Source organism: Lampetra fluviatilis, chromosome 20, assembly GCF_964198595.1.
Source record: "Lampetra fluviatilis chromosome 20, kcLamFluv1.1, whole genome shotgun sequence".
In the NCBI taxonomy this organism is placed as follows: domain Eukaryota; kingdom Metazoa; phylum Chordata; class Hyperoartia; order Petromyzontiformes; family Petromyzontidae; genus Lampetra; species Lampetra fluviatilis.
The window spans coordinates 1,805,203-1,819,944 of NC_136294.1; the positions used below are offsets into that span (position 1 = coordinate 1,805,203).

General features: G+C 54.0%; 1 protein-coding gene across 2 annotated transcripts in view; it reads left to right on the forward strand.

Annotated features, from left to right (window-relative positions):
• The first annotated feature begins 212 nt into the window (after nt 1-212).
• Nucleotides 213-14,742, forward strand: part of LOC144937831 (uncharacterized) — a 37,635-nt gene continuing 23,105 nt past the window's right edge. For both annotated transcript variants that reach the window (XM_078865337.1, XM_078865338.1), the window contains exon 1: nt 213-537. In XM_078865337.1, the coding sequence (XP_078721463.1) occupies nt 512-537 (26 nt within the window). In that variant the 5' untranslated portion in view covers nt 213-511. The remainder of the gene's footprint in view (nt 538-14,742) is intronic.

A 14,742-nucleotide genomic window follows, 5' to 3' on the forward strand; every position in this document is an offset into this window, starting at 1 on the left:
CCGCTACGTCACCACTCCCCTCCGCACCCCCCCCCCCCCCCCCGTTACACCCCCCCTGTTATACCCCCCCTCTGTTACACCCCCCCCCCCCCTTTACATCCCCCCCCACGAGCGAGAGTGGCACCGCCCACACATCCTCGGCTCCTAGCAACGCCGCGCCGTTGCCACGGAAACAGCACTGGCCGTGGGAAGCCCTCCCTGGATATGAGCCGCCCCGCGTATTCATCCACACGCGCACACTCACACGCGCCACACTCACACGCGCCACACTCACACGCGCCACACTCACACGCGCCACACTCACACGCGCCACACTCACACGCGCCACACTCACACGCGCCGGTGCCGCGAGCTCCGTCTCCGTCTCTCTCTCTCCGAGTTCGTCTCTCGCGAGTTCCTCCGCCCGCCAGGGTCCTCTCTGCGGTCTCCCGGCGCGACGGAGAGACGGAGGGACGGCGACGCCGAGAGAGCGAGAGACGCAAACGCAGAGAGCAAAGTGACATATCTCGCCATGAGCAAAGAAGTGCTCCCTCCCGGGTACGTGATACGTTCACTTAGATTTGCTACCTGCGGTGGGGTGGGGGGGGTGTGACTGGCATGTCAAACGATCTGTTGACAGGAGTGAGAGAGAGAGAGCGAGAGAGAGAGACGTGTGAGCGAGTGATGATCGCGTCGCGGCTTGGATTTCATCGCCGGCGTGTTTTACGCAAAACTCAGCCGGAGGAATGAAACTAAACCACCGGCTCGCCCTCCCCCCTCTCCTCCTCCTCGAGTAGCATCTCATTCATCCTTCGTCCGTCGTTTAACGCGGTTGCCAGTCAAGGATCGAGGAGCAGAACCGCACGAGAGGAGTGCGGAGTGGCGGGGGAGTCTGGCGCGACCGGTCGATCGACGCGCGATCCCGGAGGAATTCTTCATCCAGCGAGCGTCGTGCGTAATGTTACAGGCAGCAGCTCGCTAACGCGTCTCTCACATTAGGGACTGTGCTCATGATGGAGGATGAGTATGATGTGTGCTGTTTGTGTGTGTGTGTTATATATTGATATATTGTGGGGAGCGGTCGTGTAGCGGTTTGCGCTAGGCTGCGATACGAACCCGGCGACCCGGGTTCGATTCCCGCTCACTGCCCACACCAGTGACGATTATCTGAACCGGTTATGGGCCTCACCTAGGTCGACTCAGCCTCAAATCAGTACCTGGTGCGGTGTGTAAACATCGCCGCTGGGGAGACAAAGGGGGCCGAGCGTGGTACTGGTCACCCACCCCCTCGTGTACCGTTCCGGTCTTCATAGTTGCTCGCTAACAGCACTTGCCCCGTAGTATGTTAAGGTTACACGGGGAATCTGTGTCTTTATATATTGATTTAGCGGTGATGCAGCGGTTCGCTTGCTGTGCTACGAATGCCCGAACCCGAGTTCGATTCCCGCTCACGGCCAACACCAGTGATGATTATCTGAACCGGTCCTGGGCCTCCCCTAGGTCGACTCAAATGAGTGCCTGGGTGCGGTGTGTAAACATCGCCACTGGGAAGACAAAGGCGGCCGGGACTGGTGTTGGCCACCCAACCCCTCGTGTGCCGTGGCGGCCTTCATAGGTGCTCGCTAACAACACTTGCCCCAACGGTCTGTTAAGGTCATACGGGGATCTTTGTATTTGCTTAATGGATGGGGAGTGGTGGCGCAGTGGTTAGCGCACTGCGCTACGAACCCGGCGACCCGAGTTCTATTCAGCGAGCGTCGTGCGTATTGTTATAGACAGGGGGTCACTCACGCGTCTCTCTCTCTCTCTCTTAAGGACTGTGTTTGGTCATGATGAGGATGGTTATGATGTGTGTGTACTTGCTATATGGATGGAGAGCAGTGGTGCAGTGGTTAGCGCACTTGTGCTACGAATCCGGCAAGAAACCCCAGTTTAATTCTCGCTTGCGACCAATATCAGCGGCGAATATTTGAACCGATTTTGGGCCTCCCCTAGGTCGACTCAGCCTTGAATGCATATGTTGGTGCGGAGTGTAAAACATCAGCACTGGGGATACAAAGGCGGCTCGGGCGTGGTGTTGACCACCCCGACCACTTCGTACGCCGTGTCGGCCTTCATTGGTCCTGGGCACTCATATCTTTTTCGAGAGATTTGTCCGGCGTGCAAGAGTAGGCCAAAATCCCATCCAACGGAGGCTCCTTTCGCGCGAACAGTGGTGCGAGCTGGCAATTGCAGGACTGCGCCTTTACCTTCGACGTCCAAGGGGTGTGGTGGAGAGGGTGACTCGGGGGGGTGACTCGAGGGGTGACTAGAGGGGTGACAGATGCATCTGGGATGCTCTGGGTTAGTTCCGTAAGCGGACACACTACCCGTTCGACAACTCAATTTTCTCACGTTATTAAAGCTGCAACCTTTGTTTTTGTATTCGTACATATTTTTACCTATGTATAATGCGGCGGGTGTTGATGGTGTTAAGAGTGCAAATTGAACCCGAAGAGATATACCACGCACATCGTAGAAAACAAAACAAAGCACGCTCCGGTACTCGTGGTACGCGTGGTACTCGTGCCCCGAGTGAAATGCCGAATTGTGGCACTCCTGCAGGTTGACTCAGCCTCAACGCATCACCCGCTGCGTTTCTGTCAACAGCGTTCCCCTCTTTGTGCCGAACCAGCGCTAATAGGCGCTCGCTAACAACGCCTGCCCTACACGGCAGTCTCCTCCGGCAGCATGTTAACCACACCTTCGATCAGCACGGTTGGCTACGTACTGTGTGAAAGAACACGTAAAAAAAAGTGTTATTTTAATTTGTATTTCTTTTTCTTTTTCTTATGTTTATAATTATTTTCACCTACGTGACTTTACCGAAAGAACCAAAGAGTATGGATCCTTGCAGTCACGAAAACTTCAAATCTAGAATTGTCCGAAAGAAGTTCAACATACATGTCCCTCGTAGGGCCCAACGCCTCGGTAAACCTCCGCCGCAAGGCAGGACCTATTAATTTTAACACCGGCCATGAGATCACGCAAGCGGACGGCGTAGCGTTACAGGATGCAGAGCAGCAGTTACGAGAGGCACAAAGTTGACCACGGAGCTGCCATGGTTACCGAGCGTATTGTGTTACTGACAGGTTGGTTGCCTGTGACCAAATCGCCAGCAATGCCCCTCTCGCAGTGCGGGATTCAGCTCGTGCGGGCCTGTGGCATATGTTATAAAGGGGCCCTACAAATACACGTACATATTAAAACACGCATTTTTTAGTTGCAAAGTAAAGTAATTGTAATTGTTTCATTCGCTATACAGCCAGATAATACGATAAATCGCTAACCTTAAACACCTAGCCGTTCATACAAGTCGAAGGCGGTATAGTACTATAGTAATAGAGCAAGTGCAGAATCACTGAGCCGGAATTGATAGCTTGAAAGCGTTTAGCGCGGGGCCCTTGAAAGTGCGGGGCCCGTAGCTACTACATATGTAGCCACTACTTTGGTAGCTACTACCTATGTAGCTACTACATATGTAGCAGCTACTCTTGGTACTACGATAATCCAGCACTGCCCCCTCGGTCCGGTCAGACGTCGAAAGCGAAGCGAGCATCGAGCCTCGATGACGACAGCCCCGCGCAAGAGAGGCACGCCTTTGTCTCTCCAGTGGCGATGTTACACATGGCACCGGGTACTCATTTGAGGCTGAGTCGACCCTGGGAGAGGCCAGGAACGGTTCAGGTAATCGTCACCCGTGTTTGTAGCAGTGAGTGTGAATATAAATCGTTGCACAGCGAATTAACCACTTTACTGCAAACACAGACAAAATACAAAAACAAAGATCCCCCGTATAGCCTGAACAGACTGTTGGGGAAAGTGCTTTAAGCGAGCACCTATGAATGCCGGCACGGCACACGAGGGGCTGAGTGACCAGCGCCACGCCCGGCCGCCTTTGTCTCTCCAGTGGCGATGTTTTTACATACCGCACTCGGTACTCATTTGACCTAGGGGAGGCCCAGGACCGATTCAGGTAATCATCACTGGTGTTGGCCGTGAGCGGGAATCGAACTCGTGTCGCCGGGTTCGCAACGCAGCGAACTAACATCTCCACTACCACACAGGTACACAGGCGCACACACAACAACAACAGCCGCCGTTCACGTCACGACAGCGCTTGTGCCAGGCTAGGTGCCCCTTTGAGGCCACTCGCACATAGTCACACATATACGTTACATCACCTGCTGCTGCTTGCATATATTGTCAGAGACAAACCCTAGAGAACCACACGCGGTGAGGAACGGGTGGCAGAGACAGCCGCAATGAATTAAAGATGCCTTTGGGTCACGCTCTGCCTTTGCCAATGCCACTTGGGCGCGCATGAATATTTGATGGCAATGCTGCTCCACGTTGGCACGGCAACCAATGATGAAGATGCTCCCGATGATGGAGGTGGTGATGATGATGATGCCAATGTCCTCCGACGCTCCCCCATCCATTCATCTCCGCCCAGCAACCCACCGACCCGCCCACTGCCCCGGCATCGTCTCGGGCTTGGATGAGAGATCGGAAATTAGTGACGCGGATGGCGTGGGCCCTGGTGCAGGGAGTGAAACGCGGCTCCATTCCAACTTTGACCATTTTTATTTCTCTAACAGCGCAGCAAATTCTGGGCAGTGGCACATGCATTTAATAATTACTATTTTAAGCAAATTTTTTTTTACAGATATCCAGTCGGGACACGGGTTCGGGAAGTTACAACAACAAACAATAGAAAAACACAATATGAGTAAAAATGTATGGGAAATCACTAACAAAAAATAATTTGTATGAATCTAAACTATTTTATTTTACCAAGTAAGGCCCACTGAGCTACATAGCTCGTTTTGACAAGCGACCTGGCCGCCAATGATAGCTCAAGGACGGGGCTCATGACGTGGAAATGTACAGCAGCGAAGTACTCTAAACGCGTGATGTTGATTCTCAATCTGGATGGAAAAACCAGAAGACCCGGAAGAAAATTTCACGCGGCCACTGGGAGGAGAGACAGCAGGCGTCAGGGTCGGGCTCCAACCGACGACCTCCTGTATACCAGGCGAGGTAGTTAACATCTCGGTACGGCTCCTCATCGACGCCCACGTGAATCAAGTTTCACAGCCCATCTCTGTGTGATCCACCAACCCTCGTCTCCACACTGCAGGCTACGCGAATATCCATCACCGCCCGGTTGATTTAGAGGCAGACCTGGCGGGCTACCTGAGAATTGATTCCCGGCCACGGACAACGATATCTGAACTGGTCTTGACCACCTGTCACCCTTCAGCAATCCGCACTGACCGGCGTGGTGAAGTATGGTCAAAATACCCATACGACTGAAAGTAGAAGGAGGCGCTGCTTCCTGAAGAAGCTGAAAAATCTTTCGGCACGTGGGACGGCGAAACGTCGGACATCACACACCGAACAACACGTGACCTGCTAAACTACCAACGAATGACGCGTGTAAATATTTATATATAGATGTGTACAACACCCCGGTTTACGTCGAGGATGTGTTCCTGAAAGGTGTCACGAACATCTAAGTGACGTAAATCAAAGCATTTGTTTTCCTCCAAGTCACCAAAATACTGCACGTGAATCATATATTGTAGGCTACAGTGCGTTCCTTTATTCGCGACGCAAAGTGGTTCGTGCAACAGGGTCGTAGAGCGAAGGCTGAGAGGCGACGGATAAATAGAAAGGAGGGATGACGACGATGCTGTCGGTGACGTGAGCACGTGCGAAACGACGTTAAATGGGGGGGGGGGGGGGGAGACGTGAATCTGGGGTATTACTCTATACAATATATACACACAACATATCAAGTTATACAAAATAAAATGATGGGCGAGTCTGGGGTGGGCCACGTGGGCCGCTAGCGTGCGCCGGGGGTGGGTGGGGGGGTGCTGGGCCGAGTTTGGGTTGCGGCGTCGGTGTTAGTCGCGTGACGGATTGATGGCCCCGGCTGACATCGAGAAATCAGCCCGTGTCCTCGGTTTCAGGTCGCCGACAAAAGGGGGGACGAGAGGGGGGGGGGTAGAGGGGGTGGGGGCTACGACGTTGGCAGCTTGGGCCGATCGCCCGAATGCTTTCGTCGGCGCCCTTCAGCGCGATGGCCGAGCCGCCGCGTGCGGTCCTCGTAGAGGCCTCCGCAGAATCTCGGTCGGTGGGGAGGTCGAGGCGGCACGTGTTGTTGTTAGCACGAGGCAGGGGTCGGCAACCCGCGGCCCTTCAAGCACCTTGCTGCTTCGCGACGTGACCTGTTAAGGACCCACCGCCGCCTCGTATTCACCGCACGGAGCCACGCGGTATTTTAAATATTGAGACATATATATATATAAACGAATCCCCCCCCCCGCCAAACCATATCTTCTTGTCCTCTTGATGGCCGACCGCTGACACAGAGGCCCAGCTGCGGTGTTTCGGAGTTGTCCACGAACACCGCAACGGCGGAGGTCACAGACCTCCCCGTGTGCCCGGTACCTGTCCGGCAATGCTCCCCCCCCCCCCCCCATCGCGGAGCCAGGCGGAAACAGAGACCTCCTGCAGGGTCCGCAATGCCTGAAAGCCGCCGTTCCTAAACGTGCCACCCCCACCCCCCGCAATAGGAAACGCTGCTGGGCCCGCTGCTTGAAACAGCTGGAAGTGGCGGCTTTAATTAGAGGCGGCCAGGGCACGCAGGTAAAATAACAGCGGGTGGAATTACTGCAAGGCGGACGCATAAACAACCTGCATGAAGGGGAGTTGGCCTCAACATCTGAATTTTATGGACGCGGGTTGAGCAAGGACAGCTCTAATTACAAGCAGCTGGAATATAAGGCAGTTATAATGGACAGCTTATGTAATTGGCTTTGTCACTGCCTAACTCACCCCTCTACTCCCTACAACGCACTCTCCTACCTCGCCCCTCTCATCTCACTCTACTCCCCTCCACGCACTCTCCTGCTTCTCCCCTCTCATCTCACTCTACTCACCTCCACGCACTCCCCTACCGCTCCCATCTCATCTCACTCCCCTCCACGCACTCTCCTACCTCTCCCCTATCGTCTCACTCTACTCCCCTCCACGCACTCCCCTACCGCTCCCATCTCATCTCACTCCCCTCCACGCACTCTCCTACCTCTCCCCTATCGTCTCACTCTACTCCCCTCCACGCACTCTCCTACCTCTCATCTCACTCTACTCCCCTCCACGCACTCTCCTACCTCTCCCCTCTCGTCTCACTCTACTCCCCTCCACGCACTCTCCTACCTCTCCCCTCTCATCTCACTCTGCTCCTCTTCACATGCTCTCTGCTCCAGCAACCAGCGTTTTTTCTCTTTAAGCTCCCATTCAAATCACCAGGGTGACCAAATGAAAATCACGCGATGTAAATTCATCAATACATTCAATCTTTCATTCACGTCATTAGTTACAGCCGTTTGTCAATCCACTGCTGAATGAGAGCCTTTTCAATTCATGTCGATCATGGGAGCTGTTTGACCACGCTAGAGGGAGGCCTAGGACCAGTTCGGATATCACTCACCACTGATGTTCGCCTAAGGTAAGAACGGAGCTACATTTTGGCCGCTCAATTTAATGTTCTTCTTGGGACCCACTTAGATATTTGGACCCCCACCCCCAATTTTCAGAACCTTTCCAACAGTCCCGATTTCCTCGGCTCTCTCTGGCAGTGGCACGGTCACATCCAGAGACTCATTGCAGCCAGGATCTGTCCGCGGGTCGGCGACGCTGAAACATGTTGTCACGCCACATCAACGACTCGGAAAATTGTCAATTGACACGCAATTATGACGACTGTGGGTGACACATGTATGTCCGTATACGGTAAGTCCTCATTTAACGCAGTCGATGCGTTCGCTAAAACCACTTCCCCAGAAATAATGTAACGATAAAGTCTGACGATGTACGAACATACAGTGAGATGGCGGGACTAATTACTTCAGGGTACACCACCGCGTTTCTGTATCACTCCGCGTACCGTATCACTGCACCGCTCAGGCGCACAGCTCAAGAAAGTAGTTCGTGGTCGACCGCTCAGAACCCGCGTTATAACGGGGAGCGTTCCGCGTTATAACGGCGTGCGTTCTGTGTTATAACGGGGCGTATTCGCGTTGTGCGGAAAGTGTTCCCTCATGGTAGAACAGCGTTATGGAGAAAACGCGTTACAGTGTGAACACCACGCGTTAAGCGAGAACTCACCATATATATAACAAAAACATCCAAAACTTTAAACAGCGTAGGAAATGGCCTGAAACAGCGGCGTGTGGCGGTACCTAGAAGGCATGGCGTTGTGCCTCTGTCCTGGCACGGAGGTTACGGGAGGGGCAGTGTTGATCGTCTGGCGATGTTGGCGGCTCCTTCGATGGAAAAAAACACATCTGTGGAGGCAGCCCGGAGAGAGAAAGAGACAAGGGGGAGAACATTTAATCGCGCGATTACATAATTCGTCCTTGCTTAGGACAGCTGGGATAAAAATAAAATAATGATTTGTAATTGTGTTATATTGGTTGGGGAAGCCACGCACCTCTGGAGTGATGGTTACCAAGCAGCACACTGCAGGTGTAATATCAGAGGTGGCCGGCTTGATTCCATCGCCCGGAGCGGCACAGTTTTGTGCGTCTCTTTAATTTACCGAGTGAAGCCCTCTCAGCCATTGGCTCCTTTTCAAAGGTGACCTGACCACACGTGATGATAGGTCATCGTCGCAGCGGCTGATATCATAATCATCACCACACGCGGGAGTTTATAGAAGCAGCCAAATCGTTTAAGCGCGTGTTGTTTCTAAATGTGGAGGAGGAGGATGAGGGCAAAACCGGAGGAACCCGCAGAATAATCCACGCTGCGACAACCACGGGGGGGGGGGGGGAGAGAGCACGCAGACTGCAAATATACAACATCATCGCCAGGGTCCGGGTTCGAACCCACGTTTCCTGCGTGGTAGGCGAGGGAGACAGCATTTGCTCGCCACCACGAAATCCCAATTATTCGATCGGCGCAGGTCGCTACATCGGTACAATGTCACCCTTCAGCTGCTTGCGTTTCTGTAAGGTATTTTTGTATTTGTACTACGATCGGTGTAAAAATCATCTCTTCTGGAATGCATTACTTAACATCGATTTACGTTTGTTGCAATAATTTTGTATTTCTCATGCGATGACGCAGTTGTTTTTCGCTGCATTGGTGGGTACATTAACTTTATTTGTTTGGCGTTTGTTATTTTGGTGACGCCAGAACACTCGGCCAAATGACACTCCATTCTTGCTCTCTCTGACTACTCCCCCGGCTAAACAATTTCAACAGGCCACGCGGGCACTTTCACCCAGGTTTACTGTACCGGTAATCTGAAATTTACACATCAATCGATTACACCCGTGGAATTATAATTTAGTCCTAGTTCGTGGATTTCGTTGAAGTTGTTCTCGTAGTCTGGTCGACTCAAACATGTATTTATTGTATGTTAGTATATTGAACTTCTTTCTTAGTCAATGTTGGTGTGAGGTTTGTGGAATTCCCTCTCCATCTCTCTCAAGGATACCAGATCAACCAATCGGCGAAGTCGGGCCAATCAGTTTGCGTGCCAAATGTAGCCAATTACCGGCCGAGTATCGGTCTTCATCGGCGCCACCGCGACCGCTCGTAACGCCACTGCATCGCCTCTCATCCTCACGCGTCGTCATTCGGACTCGCTCGTGGCGTCTCGTCACGGTCGGTCGCACTTTCGACCTTTGTCGGGGGGCAGTGGCTCCGTCCTAGTCATCGGCACGCTCTCTGATTCTTCACCCACTCATCGCCAACGCTGATCAAAGTAAAACAAACTTCACGGCGACTATTCTCGCCACTGATTCCATGACACAAAACGAACACTGCTCCCATTCCACTTGTTCCAAAATGGTCCGGGCCAATCGTGCAAGAAGCGTAACCACCACCCCCACCCCCTGCAATAAAAAATACCATCCAGAGGGGCTCTCACAGATTTTGCAATGGCATGAGCAAGGCATATTAGAGTATTTGGCTGTTAAATTTCGATTTAAAGCTTTCGTGACTGCATGGATTTATATTCTTGGTTCTTTCGGTGAAGTCACGTAGAAGGGAAATAATAAAATAAAAAAAATAAAACATAACAAGATTAAATTCTCACGACGTTTCGGCCACAACGCAAGCAGCCGTCATGTTGCCATACATTTCCACGTGATAAGCCACTTCGTTGAGCTATAATTTGTGACATCCAGATCGCTTCTAAAAAAGAGCCACATAACTCAGTGGGTCTTACCTCGTAAAAAATAAAGTTTTTTTTTTCAAACATTGCAGGGCTGCGCTTTTCGCCACCTCCTATTACATCCGCCGCGGCGATGACTCGCGACGGGCGCGTGGAGTGAAAAGACGCGGAGGGGGATCGAGGGCGAGGAGCGCGGGTGTCGCTGCTGGCACCGCCGATCAAGGGGGACCTGGCCCTCGTCTCTCTCGGCGGAGGCGTCTGGAGGCACCGCCGCTAACGATGTCTGCCGGGGCGGGGGGAGGGGGCGAGTTGCCATAGCGCGGACAGATTAAACAAACGAGAGAACGGCCGCGTCTTTATTGTTATGCAATACATTTCCAGCCACTTGTTGAAGCAACTCTCCCCGTCGCTCGCCTGACGGATCGACGGCGGGGACGGTGCCAAGGTCGGCAGTGAACTCAAATGTAAAACAATAAAACTCCCACGATTTCATCTTGTTAGTTCGTCTAAAGTGCACGAAGCAGAGTCGCTCTTGTGTGTATTGGTGAGAAGCGCACCGGTATTGCAGTCCAGCCGGTGGGCGGTTTGATTCAATCTCCCGGTGCGGCATGTGAGACAATTGGTGCAAGCGGTGTAAAGGGGTTCACGACCGCAGTCAGGCGTGTGGTGGTGGTGGGGTAGAGTGTGGGTACTGCCACCTCTTCCAAGACATCTGGGATCCGGCGTGGAAGAGTAGGCAAAAAACACCTACGAGAGAGAGAGACAGAGAGAGGTGGTTTCTACAGCTCCCTCTGGTGGAAGGCCCTTCCACCAGCGGGCGAGTGAGCGGGAAATTGCAGGGGCTGCCGCCCTGTCGTCCTTAACGAGAGCACTCGTGCCGCAAGCCCGACAGCGCTAATTGGTAAGAGGGCCGCGTCCACCGTCGACAAAGGGGCTTGAGCACGAAAGCTGAGACCTCTGCGCGTGCCTCCCACCCCCCCCCCCCCGGGATGATGTTTGCTCAGCCAGCTCAGGCGCTGGCGAGAGAGGGAAGTGGGCGGTGGAGGGAGGGGGGGGCTCAGCGCTTGAGTGTTTTGTCAGCAGTGGCCACAAGAGCCCCTGCAGGGCCTCTCGGCGTGACGGCCGCCCGCCCGGCCGGCCGCTCTCCACCGCCGAGTGGGATGGCGGTGACGGCGCCCGGCGGATTCGCGGTGTTGCTGTTTTGTTTTCTCAGCGCCGGCGGTGGCGCGTGACGTCGCGACGTCCAGAGGCGACGGGCGCAGGAGCTCGGATGCCCCCAGCGCGGGAATTAGCGCGGCGGATTTGCATTCACAGTCAGGATTAGCCACGGTCTATCCACGGCTGGATGAGGGCCTCCTTCTGCCATCCCCCTCCCCCCACAACAGTATGCACGTGTACTTGCTATGACGTACAGACGGTGTTTAGACGCTGATTGACAGTTCGCGCGCGTGGCGGGGTGATGTGTGGGCATTTCCACCTCTTCAAAGGTGCCCGGCTAGCGTCGAAGAGGAGGTTGAATACCCTTTAATGAGGGGGAGGGTGGTGTTCGCTCGAGCTCCCACTCGCGGAGGCTCTCTCTGCCCTGCGGTGGCGTGAGCGAGCGCCACCCTCGCGCTTCGGGCCCTCCCCGTCCCCGCGGGGTGCAGCGCGAGCCGCGCGTTGGAGCCGCGGAGCCGCCTGGGAGGCCGCGTGCGTCGTGGGGCGGGCGGGGTGGGGGGGGATCGTGGGGCGGGCGGGGTGGGGGGGGGGATCGTGGGGCGGGCGGGGTGGGGGGGCGAAGCCGCCGTCGTCGCAACCGCACGCGGCAGGGTCGGCGCCCTGACCGCGACGGCTCCACGCTCCGTGTTTTCATTTCGCGTTTTTCCGTTCCGAAATCACGCGCCGCTGCCGCCGCCGCTGCTGTCGCTGCTGCTGCCTAGCCGGGTCCGCGCGCGTAACCTGCGGAGGATCGCCGTGGATGCCGAACGCGCGAGTCGGGGATAAGAGACTCTTTCTCTCGCTGTCTCGCTCTGTCTCTCTGTCTCTCTTGCTCCTGTTGTGTGCGACTGTGGCGTACGGACACCGAGACATGGAATGTGGAACGTCGCATTGCCCCAGATAGAAATGTGAAGGCTGTGGGTGAGTGAGTAGATTGGTGGGCGAGTGAGTGTTTGAGTGGGTGGGTGAGCGAGTGAATAGGTGAGTGAGTCGGCGGGTGGTTTGATTGAGTGAGTGGGTGAGTAAGTGGGTGGGTGCGGTAGTGTAGCGGTTAGCGCTACACTGCGCTACGAACCTGGCGACCCGCGTTCGATTCCGGCTCACGGCCAACACCAGTGATGATTATCTGAACCGGTCCTGGGCCTCCCCTAGGTCGACTCAGCCTCAAATGAGCATCTGGTGCGGTGTGTAAACATCGTCACTGGGGAGACAAAGGCAACCGGACGTGGTGTTGGCCAACCACCCCATCGTGTGCCTTGCCGGCCTTCAGTACTTGCCCCAACAGTATGTTAAGGCTATACGGGGGATCTTTGTCTTTGGGTGTAACTGCAATTCACCAACTCTCAGACAGAGCACTTGAATGGCGACATCGCTGGCAAATGAATATCTTACAATCGCTCGTCCATTGGGGTTCCGGGTACAAGATCATCATCATCACGATGATCATTCCAAATAACGGCAGGAGTCTGGCGCACAGCCGTCTCCATCATCCACGCCCAGCATCGCACGGTGGTGACAGCTCGCTCGCTCTGTTCGTTGCTGCCAGCGAACACGTCCAGCGAAGCAGCGCCGAGCCTGCAAGCACGCTCTGACGAGCGGTGCCATCGCCTGTTGCGTGGTGACGTCACAGTACAGCCACACCAATTGTTGTACTGTATTCTGTGCTCCCACGTCGGCAACCTCTGCGTTGCCAGCCCCCAGTGTGCTAACAAACCATTCGTCAGCTTCCCCCGCGACACACTTGCCGTCCAGGTAGGTTCGTGTTTGCTGGAGATGTCGGTGTGACGGAGATCAAATGGCAAGCACAGCAAGATCCGTTGTTGTACCTATCCCAGGGCTCCGCTCTCCGCCTTCGCCAACCCGCACTGAGCAGCGTGGTGACGCGATGGGCCCCCCACGACCGGCACGTGATACGCAGAGGCCCTCATCCAGCAGTGGATAGACACGGGGCTGTACTTAGACGTATTCAGTTTGACGGTATCAATAATGAGGTCCCGTAACTGCTATCACCGCTTTGATATTTGCATTGTTCTTGTGATGTTTTGGCGGTGCTCTCTGGTCTTACACCGGTGGTGCAGAGGCAAAGCTATGAAGGAGGCTGTAGCTCTGGTGTAGGCCAATCAGTCTCAAAGATTACATTATTATCAAAGCGTGTTTGTTTGCGTGTCTACCACAAGCATGATGTGTGGTTAATCCAGACTTGATGATGCCCTGGGATCGGTGTTGTTTATTTGGTGTTTTACTTTCCTTAACTCCTCTTGTAGTATGATAATTGGTTTTTTACCCTTCTATCTGGCAACAAAACTGACACCTTTTTACAAGGAGTCATGTTTGCATAGACCGCAATACCTGCAGTCATAATACAAACAAAAGAACATAACTCTGATAATGTGCACTGTCCTTGAAGTTGATTGGTCCACACCCGAGACAGCTTTCCTTAGAGCCTAGTCTCACATGGGTTGGACCTTTTGGCGTCATCTGGTCCAACCCATGTGAGACTAGGCTCTAAGGAAAGATGTCTCGGGTGTGAACCAATCAACTTCAAGGACAGTGCACATTATCAGAGTTATGTATTTTGTTTGTATTATGACTGCAGGTATTGCGGTCTATGCAAACATGACTCCTTGTAAAAAGGTGTCAGTTTTGTTGCCAGATAGAAGGGTAAAGAACCAATTATCATATTTTTACTGGCAAATGAGGTTCCCATGGTGTAAATTCTTACCCCTCTTGTAGTCTTGCCGTGATGTCTTAAGCGGATTAATTTTTCATCGTTTTGCGCCCGGCAAAAAAGCAACAGGTGGCTGACTGCGTGGCTCAGAGGCCACATCACTTAGCCAGCACGCCCGAGATGTTGGATTCAAACACGGGGTTCGTTTGCCCACAATTAGTCGGCGTTCTCAAGCGTCGTGAGTCGGTGGCCTCGGCCAGGTCACCAGTGACTACACAAACAAAGCATCGCGTTAAATTCCATTTGCCACGCAATTCACTTCTCCCTCTTGGCATCATTCCCCACTGATATGTGGGGTGTGCCCCCCCCCCCCTGCTGTCCCAGACCACCGTCTACACATCCTCTCCGCAGTCCTTCACATCGTGGCTCATCACTTTGACCCACCTCCACCTGTGTCTGCCTCTCCGTGGATATCGCTACACGAGTCTGTGCGGATTCTATGGATCTCCGCGTGAGTCGCTTGTCTCTGACCAGGGACAACCGAGTAACGCCATTGCTCTCTTTGATCGTTCGCCAGCAGCGTTTTGCCGCTCGCCACGAGGCTGACCCTCGAGGCCATCCGTCGTCAACTCGCTCGCTCGGCAACCTCAGGCGTGAGCTC